The sequence below is a fragment of the Hyperoodon ampullatus genome (assembly GCF_949752795.1).
Source record: "Hyperoodon ampullatus genome assembly, chromosome: 4".
In the NCBI taxonomy this organism is placed as follows: Eukaryota; Metazoa; Chordata; class Mammalia; order Artiodactyla; family Ziphiidae; genus Hyperoodon; species Hyperoodon ampullatus.
In genome coordinates, this window is record NC_136917.1 from 24,937,232 (window position 1) to 24,956,633 (window position 19,402).

At 62.4% G+C, this 19,402-nt stretch overlaps 2 protein-coding genes across 5 annotated transcripts; one reads left to right on the plus strand and one right to left on the minus strand.

Moving 5' to 3' along the window:
• Positions 1–2,873: 2,873 nt before the first annotated feature.
• Positions 2,874–6,053, plus strand: FGF22 (fibroblast growth factor 22; the record flags this gene model as incomplete). Its single annotated transcript, XM_079701433.1, is given in 5 exon segments — positions 2,874–3,378; positions 5,663–5,769; positions 5,858–5,920; positions 5,924–6,003; positions 6,005–6,053. Coding segments are annotated over 5 exon segments (804 nt in total).
• Positions 6,054–7,284: 1,231 nt separating this feature from the next.
• On the minus strand, positions 7,285–17,085 carry RNF126 (ring finger protein 126). Of its 4 annotated transcripts, XM_079702230.1 has the most exons (10): positions 16,962–17,085; positions 10,482–10,540; positions 10,175–10,238; positions 9,850–10,094; positions 9,002–9,070; positions 8,857–8,926; positions 8,307–8,400; positions 8,065–8,180; positions 7,817–7,984; positions 7,285–7,556 (listed from the first exon to the last, which is right to left on the minus strand). In XM_079702230.1, the coding sequence occupies exons 1-9, from the start codon at positions 17,034–17,036 to the stop codon at positions 7,838–7,840; spliced, it is 939 nt and encodes a 312-aa protein (XP_079558356.1). In that variant the 5' UTR covers positions 17,037–17,085; the 3' UTR covers positions 7,285–7,556; positions 7,817–7,837. The 4 variants fall into 4 exon arrangements, with proteins under 4 accessions (XP_079558356.1, XP_079558358.1, XP_079558357.1 ...); XM_079702232.1 differs by having other exon boundaries at positions 7,285–7,984; positions 9,850–9,989; XM_079702231.1 differs by having other exon boundaries at positions 7,285–7,984; positions 9,850–10,061.
• Between the last annotated feature and the right edge of the window lie 2,317 nt (positions 17,086–19,402).

Here is a 19,402-nt window from a genome sequence, read left to right on the forward strand (position 1 = left end):
TTCCCTGGCGGTCCAGTTGTTAAGACTCTGCATATCCAATGCAGGGGGCACGGTTCCATCCCTGGTCAGGGAACTAAGATCCCACAGGCCACGTGGGCACGGCCAAAAAAAAAAAGATAGAAAGAATACAGTTCAATTAATTTTTCAGGACACAGGGGTGTTCCAAAGAACACCCAGCCCCTGAAACCCCCTCACGTCCCCTATCATTGCCCCTGAGGGCGACACCCATCAGACAGTTCACACCGTGGGTTGGTTTTCCAGAATGTCCCATAGACGACATCTATTGTGTCTGACTGCTTCTCCTCATTCTGTCTGAGAGTCATCCACTTTGTTGTGTATTCAGTGGGTTACTCTTTTTCGTGGCTGCATAGTACTCCCCCGTGAGTTTGCTGCAGTGTATCTACCCATCCTCCAGCTGACGGAAATCAAAAATAATATGTAGAATTGGGGACTCCCGGAACAGGGCGTTCATTGTGCTGTTCTCACAACTTGTCTGTAGGCTTGACGTCTTCCAGAAAACCACAGTGAGATACCGCTGTACCCAACTAGGATGGCTGCAATCAAAACGATGGCCAATCACAGCTGCTGGTGAAGAGGTGGGAACACTGGAGCCCTCGTGCACGGCTGGTGAGAATGTGAGATGGGGCAGCTGCTGTGGAAGACGTTCTGGCAGCTCCTCAAAAAGCCAACCATAGAATCACCACGTGACCCAGCAGTTCCACTCTTGGATATATACATGAGAGAAATGGCGACTTATATTCACACTTAAACTCGTACACACACATCCACAGTAGCATGATTCACGACAGCCAAAAGGCAGCAACAACCACGTGTCCATCGATAGATGATGGATAAACAGAATATGGTCCCTCCACACACGGGAGCATCGCTCAGCCATGCGAAGGGGTGAAGCACTGACACTTGATATAATGTGGATGGAAGTTGAACACGATGCTCAGTGAGAGAAGCCAGACACAGAAGGACACAAAGGGTGTGAGTCCATTGATGCAAAACGTCCAGAACAGGCAAATCCACAGAGACAGAGAGTAGATTCGTGGTTGTCAGGGGCTGGGGAAGGGATGAGGGCAACTGCTGATGGGGACGGGGCTTCTCTTTGGGGTGATGGAATGTTCTGGAACTAGACAGAGGTAAGCGTTGACAACTCTGTACTGAAAGCACTAATTGCACAGTTTCCTGGGTGAACTGGGTGGCATGTGAATTATATTTCAGTGAAGCTGTTGTGAAAAGCACCTGGGGCGCAGCTGTCTTCTCAGGCGTGGGTCCCCTCCGGTCATACAGGGCCTTGGATTTTGTCCTCCTGGCAGGTGGGGTGGGGACAGTCTATGAAGGGAAGACCAAGCTTCTAGCTGGCGGGACGTGGAGGTGTTTCTCCTAGTACCCAGTGAGGTCGTGGATTATCTCATTCCATCCTTCCAGCCTTCCCTCTCCTGGCCTATTTTCCACAGGAGGAGGCAAGGCTTGGGGAGGTGATGCCAGCAGGCCAGTCCCCTGGGTGCTGGCCTCAGGGTTCTGAGTGTGGGGAGACAGTCCGGGCTGGACCCCTATCTCAGTCCTGGGGTCCTGGGCTTGGATGTCTGCTACACCCCATGCGTGGCCCTCCTGGGGCCAGGAAGATGGATCAGGGAATCCCCGGAGCCACCAGAAAGGCATCCGGGCGACACCGTCCAGCTGGACCGGTTGGCCCTCCAGCAGTCCATCAGGGCAGGTTGTCACCTTGTCCTCACCCCGGTGCTATTTAAAGGTGCCGCCTGCATCCATGGCTGTAGAACTGAGCCGCCAGGAGCCAAAAGGCAGGGAGCCCTGGGATGTGTCCTGTGTGGGGCCTTGGGGAAATCCCTGCCCCTCCTGGGCCTTGGCTTCCCCACCTGTCAATGATGTCGCTTGGCTCTGAGTCTGTGAAGGTTTACTGCACTGACCTCGCAGGGCCCAGGGCACTGGGTGGGTGTGTCTGTAACAGGGCGGCTCCATTCCTACACCTTGGACATGCAGAGACGGATGCTGGGGACGGGGTGCTGGCCTTGGTCATCATTCCGGTCCCCATCAGCTGGCCTCAGACATGCCCAACTGTCCATCCTCCCATCGGCCACCTTCCTGTCCAACACCTGTGTGCACAGCATATGCTCCAACAGTTCACCTGGCCCTCCACCCACACTTTCCCCCAGGCCCACCCCTCAGCGAAGCCGCATGCCCCCTGGGCCTGGCTCTCAGGAAGCTCCAGTTGGAAGGGTAGACAAGCCCCCCGGGGCATTCCCCTGTCCAGGGGCCTGGCTGGCATGGACAGGCACTCGGGCCAGAACTTCCTCTGGCCCCTGGGCAGCTCCGTCTCTCCCTGGCTCTCTGGCTCTCACACATCTGTCTGTCTCTGTCTCTGTCTCAGCCATCTCCGCCTGTGCAGTCTCATAGACTCTGTCCCTCCATCTTAGTCTCTGTCTATCTCTGCCTCTCAGTCTCTTGTCTCTTTGTCTTTGTCTTTCTCTGTTTCTGGTTCTTTTTCTTTTTTTTTTACCCTTTTAAAAAATTGATGTGTAGTTAATTTACAGTGTTGTGTTAGTTTCAGGCGTACTGCAAAGTGATTCAGTTATACATATATATCTATTCTTTTTTGGATTCTTTTCCATTATAGGTTATTACAAGACCTGTGCTGTACACCTGGCTCTGTCTTTATATCTCTGGCTCTGGCTCTGTCTCTCCCTCTCTCTGGCTCTGACTCCCGCCGTGTCTCTGTGGCCCGCCTCTCTCACACTCACACTCCCGCAGCCCCTGCAGGCCAATCTGGCTACTCACGGACAAGCACCGCCCTCCCCGTTCCGCAAGGCAAACAAACACTCGTGGAGACCTGAGTGTTTTCCCGAATGGGCCCCACCCCTGTACTGGCCCCACCCCCGTGGGGAGTCATCCCGCCCCCTGCGGCTCTGGCCCCGCCCCCCAGGAGCCGCATTGGCCTGTCCCAGACTCTGCAGAGCGGTCAGGCCGCCCTGACCACGGCCCCGCCCCGCATCCCGACCCACCCACTGTGGCTCTGGCCCCGCCCCCGAGGCGCCCTATTGGCCCCGCCGGGCACTCTGCCCCCCATCTCGCAATGGCAGAGCCGCGGACGCGCGCGGGGAGACAAGAGCAGGCGGCGGCGAGCGGGGCGCGGGGCCATACGCGGCCGCCTGTGGCTGGGCCTGGCGTGGCTACTGCTGGCACGGGCGCCCGGCGCCGCGGGTACCCCGAACAGTCCGCGGAGACCGTGCAGCTACACGCATCTGGAGGGCGACGTGCGCTGGCGGCGCCTCTTCTCCTCCACCCACTTCTTCCTGTGTGTGGAACCCAGCGGCCACGTGCAGGGCACCCTCTGGCGCGACAGCCCTGACAGTGAGTAGCCGGGGGCGCTGCGTGGGGGCAGGGGTACAGGGCAAATAGGCGGACAATAACAGCAAAGGCAGCAGTAGTAGCAGCAGTGAGCTGGGCCCTCTCTCACTTGAGGGAGGGTCCGGAGGCTTCTCTGGCTGCGTGGCGTCAGCCAAGTCATTTCCTGACTGGGGCCTCAGTTTCCTCAACTGTAAAATGGGGTCCAACCCACTTGGAAGGAGGGTTGGACAGTTGGGATGAAGGTCACAGGGGAAGCTCCCAGCTCCGGGCCTGGCTCAGCAGAAGGGTCTTTGTGAGATAGTTGAGGTTGGGGTCACGGGACCCATTTACAGAGGGGAAGTTAAGGCTCCCGGAAGGGCCCCCGTGGGCCCAGTACATAATGAGATGGGGGCAGAGCTGGGTCTGAACTCTGAACTCCCCACCCTGCAAAACAAAACTCAGGACCTGCCGGAGTTGGGGACCCCTCTATGTCTTCCTAGACACCCATTTGGCAGATGAGGAAACTGAGGCACAGAGAGGGCAAATTACCTGCCTGAGGTGGGAGGTGGGGGCATGGAGCTAGGGCTCCAAAGTGCCCAGAACCTCATCGAGTTGGAGTCATAGCTCTGCTGCCCTGCCCAGCAAACAGTAGGTGCTCAGTAAGTGTGGAATGTATGAGGCAAGAAGAGATGAAGGGACAAAGAAGGAGAAGGAGGAGGTTGGTGATAAGTGGGAGACCAGGGTGGTTGGTGACCCCAGGCCTGTCTCAGTCTCCCCACATTTTTTTTTTTTTTTTTTTGTGGTACGTGGGCCTCTCACTGTTGTGGCCTCTCCCGCTGCAAAGCACAGGCTCTGGACGCGCAGGCTCAGCGGCCATGGCTCACGGGCCCAGCCGCTCCACGGCATGTGGGATCCTCCCGGACCGGGGCACGAACCCGCGTCCCCTGCATCGGCAGGCGGACTCTCAACCACTGCGCCACCAGGGAAGCCCTCCCCACATTTTTGAGGCCGGGCAGGGGAGCGGGGGAGCCAAGCCATTGCCGGCCACTGCCTGAATCACCACCATCAGGGCAAATAATCACCCCTGCTCTTCCCACCTGCTTTCATCTGGGGCTCTCAAGGCCCTCATTAGGCTAACTGGACGAGGGCAAGGACAGGGGGAGTGGCTGGGCCGGTTGCTCAGTGGTGGGCCTGGCCAGGAAGGGTGGCCTTGGGCTGGGGGTGAGGTCTGGCTCTGCTGGGTGACCTGGGACAGTCACTGCTTCTCTCTGAGCCTCGGTTTCCCCATCTGGGCAGCGATAAGGGTGACAATGAGGAGGTGGGCTTGAGTTGAGCCTCATAAAGAAGGAGCTGGCCGTGCACAAGAGGAGCTGAGTGCCTGACCCAGGAACTAGCAGGTGCAAATGTCCTATGTCACATGAGGTGAGCTGCCCGTCACCTGAGGCATCCAAGTCCAGACTGAACACCAGAGGGCAAGGCCTTGACTCCAGATTAGGCCCCAGTGCCTGGGTGTGGCTCAGAGAGTGTGGGCTGGGGCTTGTCCCCCAGCTCTGCTTCACTGGATAGGAAACGGCTCAGATGGGGCAGGGCTTGCCCAGGGTCATCCATCCACAGACAGGGACCGAGAAACTGGCTCTGCCACTTCTCAGGCCTCAGTTTTCCCCTGGGGGAAGTGGGCACGGTCCACACCTCCCTCCTGGGGCTGCTGTGTGGGCTTGGTGGGATACAATGCCTGGCATACAGTTGGCACTCAAGCAGTGTTAGCGGGTATCACTGACCTGAACACACTGCTTTAAACACCCTGTGTCCCACCCCCAGGCCGTTGCCTGGGCCGTACCTCCTGTCTGGAATTGTCTCCCCCATAACAGGACACGGCCGTGGCTAGCTGAGCTGTCAGGTTCATTGCCGGGGGTCTGCATCTGATAGCAGCAGCTCACCTGGCAGGCACTCACCTCCTCTGGCTTGGTTTTCTCATCCGTGACTAACGGGGCCCTCCCCTGGGCTCCCCATTTCCCTCCAGAGAAAAGCCTGAGCTCTCCCCAGTGACTTCCCCCGACCCATCAGGGCCAGTCCTGCCTCAGGCCTTCCCCCTGGCCTGGTGTCCTTCCTCCACCGCCCCGTCACTCCCAAGGCCTCGGGACAGATGCGGGCAGGACCTGCGTGGTCCCTGGTGCGTCCCCACGCCCAGCACAGGGCCAGGAGCACGGTAGGTACTTAGGGAATGTTCCCCACACGAATGAATGAATGAAGAGCGGGATGGGTGGGCGAGCGGGTGGTGGGCGGGCCCTGACCCAGCCCCTCCCCGCAGGCGTCTTCTTCGAGATGCGCTCCATCCGCGTGGGCGTCGTGGCGCTCAAGGCCGTGAACACCGGCTTTTACGTGGCCACGAACCGCCGCGGCCGCCACTCCCGGTCGGTGAGTGCAAGTGCGCGGGGCGGGCTGGGGTGCGTGGGGCGCGCGCCGGTGGGGGCGTGTCCAGGGGCGTGCCCAGGGCCGCTCACAGCCCGCCCCGAAGCGGGTCTGCGCTACGTTCCGGGAGCGCATCGAGGAGTACGGCTACAACACCTAAGAGTCCGTGCCCTGGCGCCACCACGGCCGGCCCATGTTCCTGGCGTTGGACGGGCGGGGGGCCCCGAGGCGCGGAGTCCGCACGCAGACACCACCCGTCCACGCACTTCCTGCCCGTCCTGGTCTCCTGAGGCCCAGGATCCATGAGTGACGGCTGGACCGAGATTCTAGGAGGCGCGCGAGCCGGGAGGGCGACTGAAGACCGAGGCCGGGGAAGGCCCGGTCCGGGCGAGCCCGTGCCTGGTTACTCACTGGTTTCACATGCGTTGAGCGCCTGCTGTGCTGGGCACTGGGGACACCGCCGGACCCCACAGACGCGGCCGGCCCTCAGGGAGCCCCTGAGTCTGAGGGGACACTGAGCTGAGCAGGGGCCATAGGAGTCCAGTCACAAGCTGGAGGGCAGGGAGGCTTCGAAAAAAGCACCTGCCAGGCTGGAGACGGGGACTCGGCCACGCGGGGGCCAGGTCTGGGAGGGCACTCCAGGCCGGGCACAGCCAAGCAAAGGCTTGGACCTGGGAACTCATTGGGGTGCCTGAGGCAGCGAGGTGAGGGAGGCTGGGGGACACCGACCCGCCATAGACTGGCAGGGCCTGGTCCTGGGCCTCCGAGCACGTGTCACCTCCCGGGGCAGAGGGGACTTCGTAGGTGGGATTAAGCTAAGGTCCCTGAGACGGGGACGACCCTGGATTTCCCGAAGGGCCCAGTGTCATCCCAGGGTCCTTATAAGAGGGAGGTGGGAGGGTCAGAGGCAGAGAGAGACGGGAAATGCTGCGCTGCTGGCTGTGAGGATGCAGGAGGGGCCACAAGCCAGGGATGCGGCGCCTCTGGAAGCTGGAAAAGGCGGAACCAATGCTGCCCTGGAGCCTCGGGAAGGACCCGCCCTGCCCACGCCTGCATTTAGCCCCTAAAATGCAAATTGTGACCCCAGGACTGAGATGATAAGCGTGTTGTTTTAAGTCACCAGGTTTTGGTGAGTTGTCACAGCTGCCCTTGGAGACACGAACACGGTGTCCTCAGAGCCCCTCAGATCCGGCAGGGTGTACAGGCTGGGGTGGGGGTGGGGTGCGATCAGCCTCCTGGGGGTTTATCTTCCTCCGAGTTGCAGGGGTGGAGCCAAGAGGGTGCAGGGGAGGCTCCCACCCCTCCCAGCAGCCACCTTCCACTTCAGAGACGGAAGACCAATATGGGGGGCACTTCCCAGGGCACAGGCTGGACGCTCACTGGCCGAGGCAGCCATGTGACCCTGATGGGGGACAGCCTGTGGATGACACGCCAGCCGCGGGGGCTCGGCCAGCTCACCTCCCCGGCCCAGAGCTGCGCCCCCCGACGCACACAAGTAACACGCCAACCACCTGCTTTTCTTTCTAAGTAGATGTATTTTTAAATAGCTTTCAAGATACACATATTTTCTCCTTTAAAAAACGTCTGTCAGAGCAGTTTCATCCTTGTTTTGCTGGTCGTCCTGGTGGTCCCGGGCCACCGAACTTGGAGTGGGGTGCAACGGCCTGTCCACGCAGTTGGGACCCCAACCGAGCGACTCCACCCTGTCTCTCCACAGATCATGCAGGGCCGCGAGTGAGCTCAAACGTCCATTTATTTCAAACCAGTAATAATTTAAAATTATAAAAACCTTTCTGCCGTCGAACACGTAGAGGGTGAGGTCAGAGACAAACAGGAAGGGAGTCAAACACCCGGGGCGGCATGTGCCCAGCCCGGCCCGGCCCGTCCCTGGGGAGGCCGGGCTCCCTCCACAGCCGGGAGGGGCGGGTCCTCCAAGCCTGTGCCGCGGTGGGCCCGGCGGCACCGCAGTCCGTGGGCGCAAGGGGTGCGGGGGGGGGGGGGGGGGGGGCGGCGCCGCGGCGTCCGCAGTCCCAGCCCGCGGCCCGGTGCTCACCCTGGGGGCCGGCCGGGACGCTCAGGAGCTGCTGGTCGGGTTCTCGTTACCGGGCGAGCTGGAGGAGGAGGACGAGGAGGAGGAGAAGCTCACGCCTGCCAGGCCCGGGGGGTCGGTGGCCGTGTTCTGTCCTGTGAGGCTCTTTCGGCAGACGGGGCAGCTGTCGTGCTTTACGGGGACAGAGGGGAGAGGGGAGCCGTTCAGAGGCGGGCGGGGCGGGGAGGGTCCCGGGCCGGCCCGCCACTCACCTGCTCTAGCCAGGGCACGATGCAGCCGTCGTGGAAGAGGTGGTTGCAGGGCAGCTGCCGCACGCGCTCACCCAACCCGTAGTCATCCTTGCACACGGGGCACTCCAGCCCGGAGCCTGTGGGAATGGGCAGGCCGCGGGGCTCTCAGGGGGGCTTCTCTGCAGCCCCCGCCAAAGGTGTCCCAGGGGATGGAGGGCACACTGGCCTCCGGACCGCTGAGAAAGCTGGGTGCGGGCACGTACCTACGTGCTCCTCGGTCACGGGGATGGTGGGGAGGGCCTGGATTTTCTCTTTGTCTGCGGGTGGGGGACCCGTGTTTTCAAACTGATTGAGGAGCTGAAAGACAAGAGGCCAGAGTGCCGGGAGCTTGTTGGCGGGCGGGCAGAGCCCTCGCCCCATGGGGCTCTGAAATGCAAGGCTGGGTTACCTGCAAAAGCACCGAGGCCCCGTTTGTCCGGGCCCGACCCCCTCGAGGGTCAGAGGTCAGCTGCCCCCAGGAGGCCCAGCCCCGGGCTTCTGCCCACTCTTCTGCTCATCTAGTGAGCGTCCCTTCACAGCTGGGGCCGGCAGCACCTCCCAGGGCCGAGGCACCTCCCTAAATCCTCGCGCGGCTACAACCAGGGGACCGGGCGCCAGTGACAAAATACTCAGTGGAAGGCCCCAAGGTGGTCACGTCCCCACCTCACAAGTGCCACCAGGGACGTGGACGTGGGAGACGACACCCCGTCCTCCAGGGAACATGGGCCTGTAAAGTCGTCGTGCCCAGTGCCAGCCCCAGGGAGGCCCCTGTACCTGTGTGATGATCGCATCCAGGCCGTTGGCCCCCCAGGCGTAGTCCATTGGGTTTGAATGCAGGACGCCCCTGGGCAAAGAAGTCTGGGGTTCAAGTGGCAGAGGGGCCGGACAGGGCACAGGGGGACCCCCCCCACCTACTCACCAGGGGCCCAGGCCCAGGTTGGGGATGGTGGCTGGGGTGATGATGCCGTTGACCAGCTGCTGGATGATCCTGGAACAGAGCAGCCAGGCCCAAGGTTAGCGACCTCCCAGGGAGGGGCCAGCGTCAAGGGGCTGGCTTTTCAACTGGTAATAATAAGAACCAAACACGAAAGGTGCCCAAAGGCAGGGTCTCCTTGAGGCCTGCATGGCGCCTGTCAATGCACGACTGCATCCAACTCTCATTTTGCAAACTGGGGAAAGCACCGTGGGGGATCCCAGGGGCTTGAGGAACCGTGGGATCAGCCCGGCTGTTCGTGGCGGCCCTGAAACGTGCCGGCTGAGGTCACAGTGAGCCAGGCTGTGTCCTGAGCTGGACAGGCCTCGGCCTACCTGCAGTCAAGTTCCATCTACAAAGACCCACGAAAGCTCAGCCCCGTCTCCCGCAGGGCTGGGACAGGCCTACTAGGTCCTCCAGTCCTCACGATCCCGCACACGGGAGGGGCAGGGACACCAGACACCGCACACCGCTGCTCGCCTGCACCCGGGACGGCTCGTCTGGGCGTGGACCTGCGCATCTCAGCAGATGAAGATGCCCACGGGGCGGAGGCCCCTCTGAGAAGGATGATGGGGGGGCGGGGGGGGGGCAGACAGGCAGTGGGCACACAGCTCCTCGGGCCAGCCGGACCCACTGGGGAACCGCCCTGCCCAGGGGACGGCCCCTGAGCCAGCACCCACACCTCTGTGCCCACAGAACCTCCTGGAAGGATAGCTGGCTGCTCTGCCTGAGCGGGGTGGGGTGGGCTCGAAGCCCGGAGCGTCCCGCCCGCGGCCGCCCCCGGGCCCCCTCACCCTTCCAGCGTGGGGACGCCTTCATGCCGGCCGGTGGTCCGCCTCGCGGTGAGGCGGGCGCGGGGCTGCCGGGCGCCATACCGGTGCCGGGAGTGCTGCTCTCTCTCCCGCCGGCTCTCGGGGTCCCTGCCGTCGTCGGCCTGTGCCCCGGGGGGGAAGGTGGGAATCTCGAAGCTGTCGTCAAAGATGCCGAAAGCAAAGTGCCCGTAGCCCTGCGGCAGCGTGAACAGGGGCTGGTCCACGTTCTGCGGAGAGGAGGGCCGTGACCGCGTGGATGGGGGCGCGGAGGGGGGGGCGGGGAGAGAGGCCACCGCTCACCGCTCACCTCGAACGGCTGCCGGCTCTGGTCCGCGGGGGCTGTGGAGGGGGCCGAGCCGTTCTCTGCACTCCTGGGAGGACAGGCGCCGTCAGCAGCGGGACAAAGGCGGGACCCCCGTACCCATGGGCCTCAGGCCGCCTTCCGCAGCCCCTGCCCAGGGCCCAAGGCAGGAGGCTGAGGAAACTAAGGGTGGGGGTCCAGCCCACCCCCCACCCAGGTCTAGCCGCCGGCCCTCATCACGGCCCCCCATCCCCCTTACCAGGTTCGGCCAGCGCACCCTCGGGCCGAGGGTCTGTGCCGGGGGCAGCCTTACCTGGTCTCTTCCGGAAGCTCCTCGATAAAGCCAGACTCGCATCTTGGACAGATGTAATCCTGCAGGAGGAGAGGGCAGCGAGTGTGATCTCGGGGCTGAGGTAGGGCCTGCATGGGCGTCATCTCAAGGCCCTGGGCGGGAACCCGCCAGGTCCGGCCGGGCCGCCCCGGGCAGGGCTGGCGCACAGATGCCCTTGCCCGTGGCTACACTCTCCGATACTCCCCTCGCAGGTGGGCTCCAAGCTCTCTGGTGGCCTCCTCGACCTCCCATGTCCCCGAGTCCATCAGCCAGTGCTCCCCACAGTGACAGAAGTCACAGTTTCGGGGCCTCCAGTCAGCCGCATCCATCAACAAGCTAGCTGACATGGGTTCAGCGAACTCTCCCAACTTGGGGGACACGAGAATGTTCTGTGACACCCTCACCCACACACGCACAAAAAGGAGGGCTGGGAGAGTGACTAGCGGGGCTCCAGGACTATCTGGGCCTCGGAACAGATCCGCTCCCAGGAAGGTGGCCACTGAGGGTGGGAGGCACCACCCAGGCAGAGGGACCGGCCTGCGGAACATTCTGGCAGCCCCAGCACGCAGCCCATGACACCAGGCTGGAGCTTGACTCCATCCACACCGGCCACCTGCCCTCCCAGCCCTCGCTTTCCCCAGGCCGGACAGCCAGCGGGCAGAGACCATGATGTTCCAAGGAAGCGGAGAGGGGGACCCGCCCCAGGGACGGCAAGACGTCTGAGCACCAAAGCCGCCACTCAGGCCCAGAACCGGGCCCAGGCCACACGTCCCAAAGTCACACAAACAGGGAGCTGAGCCGCGAGCGTGAGGTCCTTCCACCCGAGGCCAGCCGCGTACCCACGGGGAGAGGCATGGTTCCCGGGAGCAGAGGGCACCGCTGGCCTTGCCACCCTCTGCGGGAAGCGACGCCGGGGTGCAGCGGGCATGGCCCACCCTGCGGACGGCGGGACCACCACGGTGCATACCGTGTCCCCCCACCTGCCCCGCTCCAGAAAGCAAAGGGAGGTCGAGGATCAGAGGACACTGTCTGAGCCACGGGGAGGGCGGCTGGAGCTGCACAGGTGATGGGGACTTGTATCCAGAATACCTACAGAACTCTCACAATTCAACAACAAAAAGACAAAAACCCTGGTTAAAAAACGGCCAGAGAGAATGGTAGTGTGATGAACTGGAAGATTGGGATTGACATACATACACTAATATGTATCAAATGGATAACTAATAAGAACCTGCTGCATAAAAAAATAAATAAAATTCAAAACTTCAAAAAAAAAAAAAAAAAGGACAGAGGATCAGAACAGACATTTCTCCCAAGATAGACAAGTGGCAACAAGCCAAGAACAGACACACAACACAGGCAACAGGGAAACACAACCCGAAACCAGCGGGACACACTTTTCACCTGCCCGGACAGCTGGACCCACAAAGCCGGCAAGGACCAGTGCAGGGAGGAGCTGGAGAAATCGGAGCCCCTCCACGGCCGGTGGGGGCATGAGACGGGGCAGCGTCCTCGGAAAACAGTCAGTCACCCCACGGCCCTGATTCCACTGCCAGGCGCCCACCAGGGGCAACGGAGACACACGTCCACAGCAGCCCAAGGCGGACACAACCTAAGTGTCCACCAGTGGATGACGGATAAACACCACATGGTCCCTCCACACACAGGAGCATCACGCAGCCACGTAAAGGGAGGAAGCCTCGACACTCACTACCACGTGGACGGACCCTGAGAACACGATGCTCAGTAAGAGAAGCCAGACACAGAAGGACACACAGTGTGTGATTCCATTGATGGGAAACGTCCAGAACAGGCCAATCCACAGACACAGGGAGTGGACTAGTGGCTGTCAGGGGCTGGGGTGACAGCTGATGGGCACAAGGCTTCTGTTTGGGGTGACGGAATGTTCTGGACTTGGACAGAGGTGACTGCTGGCTTCAGGACTCTGAGTGGACTGAACACACCAACGTGTACGCTTTAAATGGGTGGAGTGTATCGCAATAACGCTGAGCCAGAAATGACAGGGATGGCAGCGCTCTGCCCTCCTGAGCAGGGGCGAGGGGCCCAGGGGAGGCTCCCCTAAACAGTAAGTGGCCACGACAGTTGTCACTGGCGTGGGATTTCCAGGGCCAGCGGGGACATCACTCAGGGGCTCCTCCTAAGGCCCCCCAGCCAGCCCTCAACCTGTTGTTTATTTCAACGTTTCACAGGGTGCAAAACGTGGCCACAGGAGGCTCTGTGATGGGTGACCTGGTGACCAGGGTTCTCACCCCCTCCGGGAGCCCCCGGGGGGAGGGCAATGGACACAGGCAAACGTGGCTGCAGGTGAGTCTGTGGTGACCGAGGTTAGGAAGCTGGGAACCAGACGGCCCCTGAACACAAGCTCACAGCCAAGCTAGGACTCTGGCCTGCCCACACCACCAGGGTCTGACCTGGCTCAGCAGGCAGGTCCAGAACCTCACTGGAGCCTGGCAGAACCCCCGTGAGAAGCGTCTCTCTCTCTCCTGGGGACCCTGCCTGCCCCAGGCCCGCACCCTGCCCCAGGGTGAGCCCAGAAGAGCCAGGGCGGGGCCGTCGCCACACCCTGCTGGAGATCGGGCACCCCCTCTTCCACTCTTGAGGCTCGCCACTGCTCCTGGGTGCCTGAGAGCCTGTCACCTCGCCATTCTCTGGGGTCCCTGTGTCTCCCTGAACCCAAGTGCTCCCCACCTCACCTTGCAGCCCCTGAACAACCCAGCCCGGCCACGCCCACTCCCAGCTCCACCCATCTCTGGGCCTCTGCCATCCCCTGTCCCCTGTCCCCTGTGTCCCCTCGATCCGAGCAGATATCTACCTGGCTTGCTCCCTCTTGGAAGCTGGGTCTGCTCAAACATCACCTCCCGGCTGCAAGCCTCGGTCTCCCCATCTGCAAACGGAGGGTGGCCTCAACCCCAGGCTCTGGAATCCGGCAGCCGCGGCTGTCCTGCGGCTCAGTGCTGGCTGTGGTCAGGCCCTGCTCTGCGCCCTCCACCCTCGGAGAGCCCCACGCCCTGAGACTGAGTGGCCTGACTGAGCAGCGATCGCCCCGCACCCAGTGATTCAGGCAGGGCCCCGGGTTCTGCTCGCAGGCGGTGGGGAAGGCCCAGACCCTGGTCTTCCCATGCTCTCCTCCAAGGGCGTGTCCCTGAGATTTTCATTACATCACTGTGTAATAAAGGCGGTGGAAACCCCAGGATGGAGTGCTCACCCCCCACAGGGCAGGGCCTGTCTCCCTCGGCAGGACCCTAGCTCGTGAGCACCTGTTCCTAGCCAAAGACTCCTCGTGTTGAGGAGATGGCCGGCAAGGGGCCATCCTGTCATCATCACCACGGCAACAGCGGCCGACTGGCAGACAGCGAGACAGCAAGTGCTACATCTACTGAGCGTTTGCTCCCTGTGCTCGGCCAGCTGGGGCCCTCAGAGACAGGCCTCACCCTTCACGCGCCCCTTCACACCACGTGCAGACCCAGGGTCCCCGGCCAGGCGCGTGTGGTGAAGCCGGGGACGATGAGGTGGGAGCTGGAGAGACGCTGGCCTTGGCGGGCCCAGGGCCCCCAGAAAGGGTTGGGGCACAGAGCTGCAGGGGATATGTGAGCTCAGGTCCAGACACAGACGTGATGAGACTCCCCACGCCCCTGCAGCCCCTCGTGCTCCCAGCCTGGGCTCACCAGCCCCCAGGGGCAACCCTCCTCAGATGTCACTGGGCCCAGGGGCCCACCCAGACCCCGTGGGCAAGTGCTCCCACCCCACAGCACTCTCTTCTGCGTCTTAGCAGCTGCCCCGCAAAGCGCATTCACGCTCCTCTGTCGCCCCCAGCGTCTGTGAGCCCCACGCATGCTGCTGAATGCCGGGGTGCTGCACCGTCCCAGGGCCTCGCATCACCTGCCTGGGGCCCGCTGAGTGCCGGCAAGCTCCCATCGGTGTGACACGCGGGGCCACCCTGCCGGGGGTGCGCCTCACTTCAGCCTCCAACGGCGCCGGGAGGCTTGGAGGTGCAGCCGGGGAGCCCCACGGTGTGGCTCTGTCTGGCGCCCCTCGTCCAGCCACCCCTCCGGGGCTCAGCCCCCTGCTGCATCCCCAGACTCCCGCCCTGCGCTGCACCGGCTGTCTCTGGAGCAGCCGTTGGGTCGGCCCCGTGGGGCAGCCCTCATCTCTGGGCCCCTGGGTCTCAACTCCAGGCCTGGGGCTGAGCCTCCCTGGGCCTCAGCAGCAGCGGGAAAATGGGCGCCCTCGGCAGCAGCGGGGAAAATGGGCGCCCTCGGCAGAGGCACAGCACACCGCCGGGCGGGCGGGGGCCCGGCCTGCTCCCCAGCGGCTCTGTGTGGAGGACTAGGTAGGTGCAGGTGCGTAATGCTGGGGAAGCACACGGGCCTTCTCTCCTCACCCTGATGGCCCTCCGAGGCAGCTGCCAGGTCCTGTCCCCGTCCTCCGACCCTGCTCAGGGACACTTCTGAGAGGAAGGCAGGGGCCATCCACAGGACAGCAGGCCTCAACGAGGCCACCCGTGGTGGTGGGCTGAACCCCAAACGCCACCTGGTCCACCCACCCGCGGGCCCCGCCCGCGGACGCCCCATGTCCACCTCGTCCCCGGTGCTCCCGTTTCCTGGGGGAATCGAGTCTGGGCCTGCGCACCTGCGCAGAGGCCTCCGGGTCGGCCAGCCGGTCCGGTTCCTGCTCCCACACGCCCGCTCCAGGCAGGCACCAGCCTCCCCGGCTTCCCGGGCCCCCCCTGCCCTTGCGCGCCCGTCAAGCACAGGGGTGCCCTCGCCAACCCATCTGACAGGCGAGGAGACCGAGGCCCAGGGCGTCTGGGCTGCTGGGAGGAAGCCGGCGGGCAGAGGGCCACGACAGCAGGTCAGGAGGAGCAGCTCAACACCAGCCGGCGTCTCACTGCACACCAACCTAGGGCCAATTTCACGTGAACAGAAGTCCGTGCTGGCGGGGGGCAGGGGGTGGTGGTGGTGGCGGGAAGCGCGATTGCTGGCGGGGAACTTCCAACGTCACCACGTTAAGAGCCCACCTTCCTGCCCCTGAGAACACCAAGTGCGCCCCTTACTCATAAACAGACACCCACTCTACTGGGCCTCTTCGAATCCCGTCCCAAACCCCACGCCGGTCCCCTCCCTGCCATTATTTGAGCTTAACAGAATTTACCAACGTTCCCGATCAAATATTTGCCAATCGCTTGTTCAGCGTTGGCTCCCTATAAACTGGGAGGGCAAAGGTCATGGCTACCTTGTCACCGCTGGATCCTGTGACTAGAAAAAACCTCGCTAGCCCAGTGACAGTCGGAAAAGGTCAGGGTCCTTCTCGGCCAGGACCCGGGCCCCAGGCTGGCCCCAGGACGGGAGGCCAGAACAGCTAGCAACACAGACTGCTCGGCCCCAGGCTTCCCGATGGCTCTGGACAGGCCACTCTGGGGTAAGCCTGAGACCCAGGGCCTGTCCGGGGCTCACAACAGCTGCGAGGGGCTGCGTGCAGCTCCTTCAGGCTGGGGACTGTCCTGCGACCAGCCCCTTCCTGCCAGTTGAGAAAACCAGACCCATTGCTGGGGCGCGCAGGGAGCCGGAAGAGGCAGGAGGAGGACTTCTTCCGGGACGCTGGAGTGGGAGAGTGGGGCAAGTCTCAGCTCCTCAAGTCTGCTCATGCACCCAGGGTTTCGATTTATGCCCCCCCGCCAAGCCCCTTGCCTCTGGAAGCCACACCACCTCTCCCCTTTCTCTCCTCCTGGGCCCAGGCACTCCTCTCCGCTCCAAACCCTGACTCTAGCTCACTCTCCTCTGAAGCTGGGATAATGTCCACCAACTCCTCCTGCCTCCCCCGGGGAAGCCCACAGCTGCAAAGGCAGGACTAAGAGGCTGGCTCTAAAATCAACCAGGTGACCAAGGAGAGCTGGTGCTCTATCAATCGTTGCCACCTGCAGCTCCTTCCCCTGGGCACCGCCCGCTTCTTGCTCCCCGAGAGCTAGCCGAGCGGCAAATGCCGGGAGCGGGGCCGCCCTGGGGCGCCGTGCCTTCAGTCTTCCACCCGTGCAGCGGGGGAGGGTCGGCCGGGAGCGGGGGCACTGATCCCATCCTGGACCTACCGACTCGGAACTTCCGGGCTGAGGGGTCTGGAAACCGAGCCTTTCACGAGCAGCCCTCCCGCGGCCTCCACCCGGGCGAGGACGCAGGGCCCACCTGGGTGCAGGCCCCCACCCCCGGGAGGCAGAAGAACGCAGGCTCGGGCCGCCGTCGGGCCCGGGAGAGCGGCGACTCCCTCCCACGAGGCGCCCGCGGCGCCGACCGCGCTCGTGGCCGGCGTCGTTCCCTCCCGGCCGCCAGCCCCGCTGCGCCACCAGGGCCGCCCGCTTCCGGGCCCTCCGCGGGGACCTCAGTTTCCCCGTCCGAGCCAGCTCGCCTCAGGCTGAGGCAAAGGCCCCCGCCCGCCCGGCCTGGGCCTCACCGGCAGGCGCGGCACGATCTCGACCGAGCAGCAGTGGCAGAAGTACCGTCCGGGCTGCGGTGACGCCTCGGCCATGGCCACCGCCGCCTCCTCCGCGCCGCCCGCCCCCCGCGCGGCACGCGCCGCCCGCCACCGGCCGTTTGCTGCTCCCTCGCCGGCCGACGCTCCCGCGCACGCTCACGCAAGGCACGCAGGGCACGCACGGCGTGAGACAGGGCAGGGCGGTGGAAGCGGGGCAGACGGCGCACGCGGCGGGCGGTGGCCCGGGCGACGGTGGCTGCCGAGGGGCAAACTAGGTGCGGGCGCAGGGCCGGGGCGGGGCCAGGCTGTGGGGATGGCAGAGGGGGGCGGGTCCTGAGGGGGCGAGGCCGAGTACCCTTGGCAAACCTGGATCAGGGCCCGGGGTGGGGTTGGGGCGGGGCCGAAGACTGCGGGGAAGGCCGAAGGCGGGTCTTGGGCGGGGCCGAGCCCCTCCTCTTCTACAAATCTAGAAAGGTCCCCGCTTCCCTCATTATTTCTCTTATTGCCAAGTCCCACCTTTCTCTCACCTTTCTGTCCTCACTGTTCCTGGGACGCTCCTGAGCGCTCTCCCCTCCGGACGTTTGCACTGGCTGTGCCCCTACCCGGTGCACCGTTCCCAAGACACCTGCGTGGCTTCCTAACCCACGCGTTTCAAGTCTTTGCTCAAATGTCCATCTATTGAGGCGCCCTCCGCAATAGCACTTATTTCTGCCTGATAAACTGTAGGGTCAGCTCCACCGCAGAAGGGATTTTTGTATCTTGTTCCCGGCTGGACTCAGAACAGTGCCTGGCACACAGGCAATCGATAAACATTCGTTGAATGCATACAGACAGGAGACCCATTCCTGAATCAAGGAGGGCTGCCCTCCCATGCCTCAGTGTGGCACATGGGATAAGAGAGTCTGAGGCTTGCCAGGTATGGCCTTGTTTCCATGATGCCTTCGGGCGAGAAGAGGACAGAAAACCTAAACCCCCCCAAAAATTAATCAGCAGGCCAGGGTCATTTCTGAGGTTAGTTCCAGGCCAATCATGCACTTATTTCTTTATCCACTCGACAAACTTTCACTGAGCTCCTGTAGTATGCCAGAGCCTTTGCTGGGTGCAAGGACACAGCAGGGGCAATCACAGACTCATCAGGCAATAAAAGTGGTTTTCTGAAGTACTCCATGTCTGGAGGAGACAGAGCTGGTTGCAGATGCCCCCCAGCCCCGTGAGGTTGAGCCGGAGGATGAGTCCCTAGGGTAGCCTTGGTTCAGCCTGGGGAGACAGACAGGACTTCCCAGGGGAGAGGACATTGGAGCCAGGGCTTTGAAGAACGAATAGGAGTTGGTTGGAGTTGCGCTTCCTGCTGAAGGGAGCATTGGAGCACGAGTGTCAAGGAATTACAAATTGGAGCCTGTGTATAAAGGACCTTGAATGTCAAGAGACTAGGAACAGGGATTTGTCTGCCAGCCGCCATTTTGTACCCCTCAAGGCTCAGTGATTCCAAGCCATTCCTGCTCTGACCACCAGAGAGCGCCCCAACCCTGTTGCTGGGAAACCAGGCAACACCCACCCGCCCCGTCCCCCAGGATGGGCCTTTTGCCTCAGGCCGTTAATGCCTCGCCCTGGGCTTGTTTCACAGCAAAGACATATATTCATTCATTCATCCTGCAGAAGTTTGTTTTTTTGGTGTGGGTTTTTTTGGTTTTTTTGTTTGTTTGTTTTGCCGCGCAGCTTGTGGAGTCTTAACTCTCCAACCAGGGATTGAACCCTGGGCCCTCAGCAGTGAGAGCACGTAGTCCTAACCACTAGACTGCCAGGGAATTCCCCATCCTGCAGAAGTTTATGAGGTACTGCCCAAGAGGCCTTGGAGTCAGCGGGCATGCGTTCAAATCCCACCAAGTCACACTGGTTCTGTGGTCCTGGGCAACTCACTTAACCTCTCTGGGCAGGTGGCAGAAACTGCCTCTTAGGGTTGTGAGATTGGATTAGGCTTGGGGCACCTGTGGGTACCCAAAACACCTCCTCACTGGGCCCTGCTGCCTGCCCTGAGTTATCTGCCCCTCTCCCATCCCTCCCCAGCCCAGTCTCATTCGCCCCCATTGGTGGGCCAATCTGTATCCCACCTCAGGGCATTTGCCTGGTCATGCCCTCTGCTGGGAGTGTCATTCCTACCTTCCCTTCTCTTTACCTGCTTCTCATGAGGCTGTCCCGACCCTGTCCTGGGGGACATCTCCTGCTGCACCCGGCTGCCCAGTGCCTTCTTCCCTCTCCCCCCGCCACGGCCACTCTTGGATCCAGGAGTTATCAGTGGTGTCTCCCAATATGTGAAGCCAATACCCTGCATATAGTAGGTGCTCAATAGCACCTCAGTGCCAGGCCCACGCAGGGTGCTGGGGATACAGTGGGAACAAGAATATGGGGTTTTGTATATTATA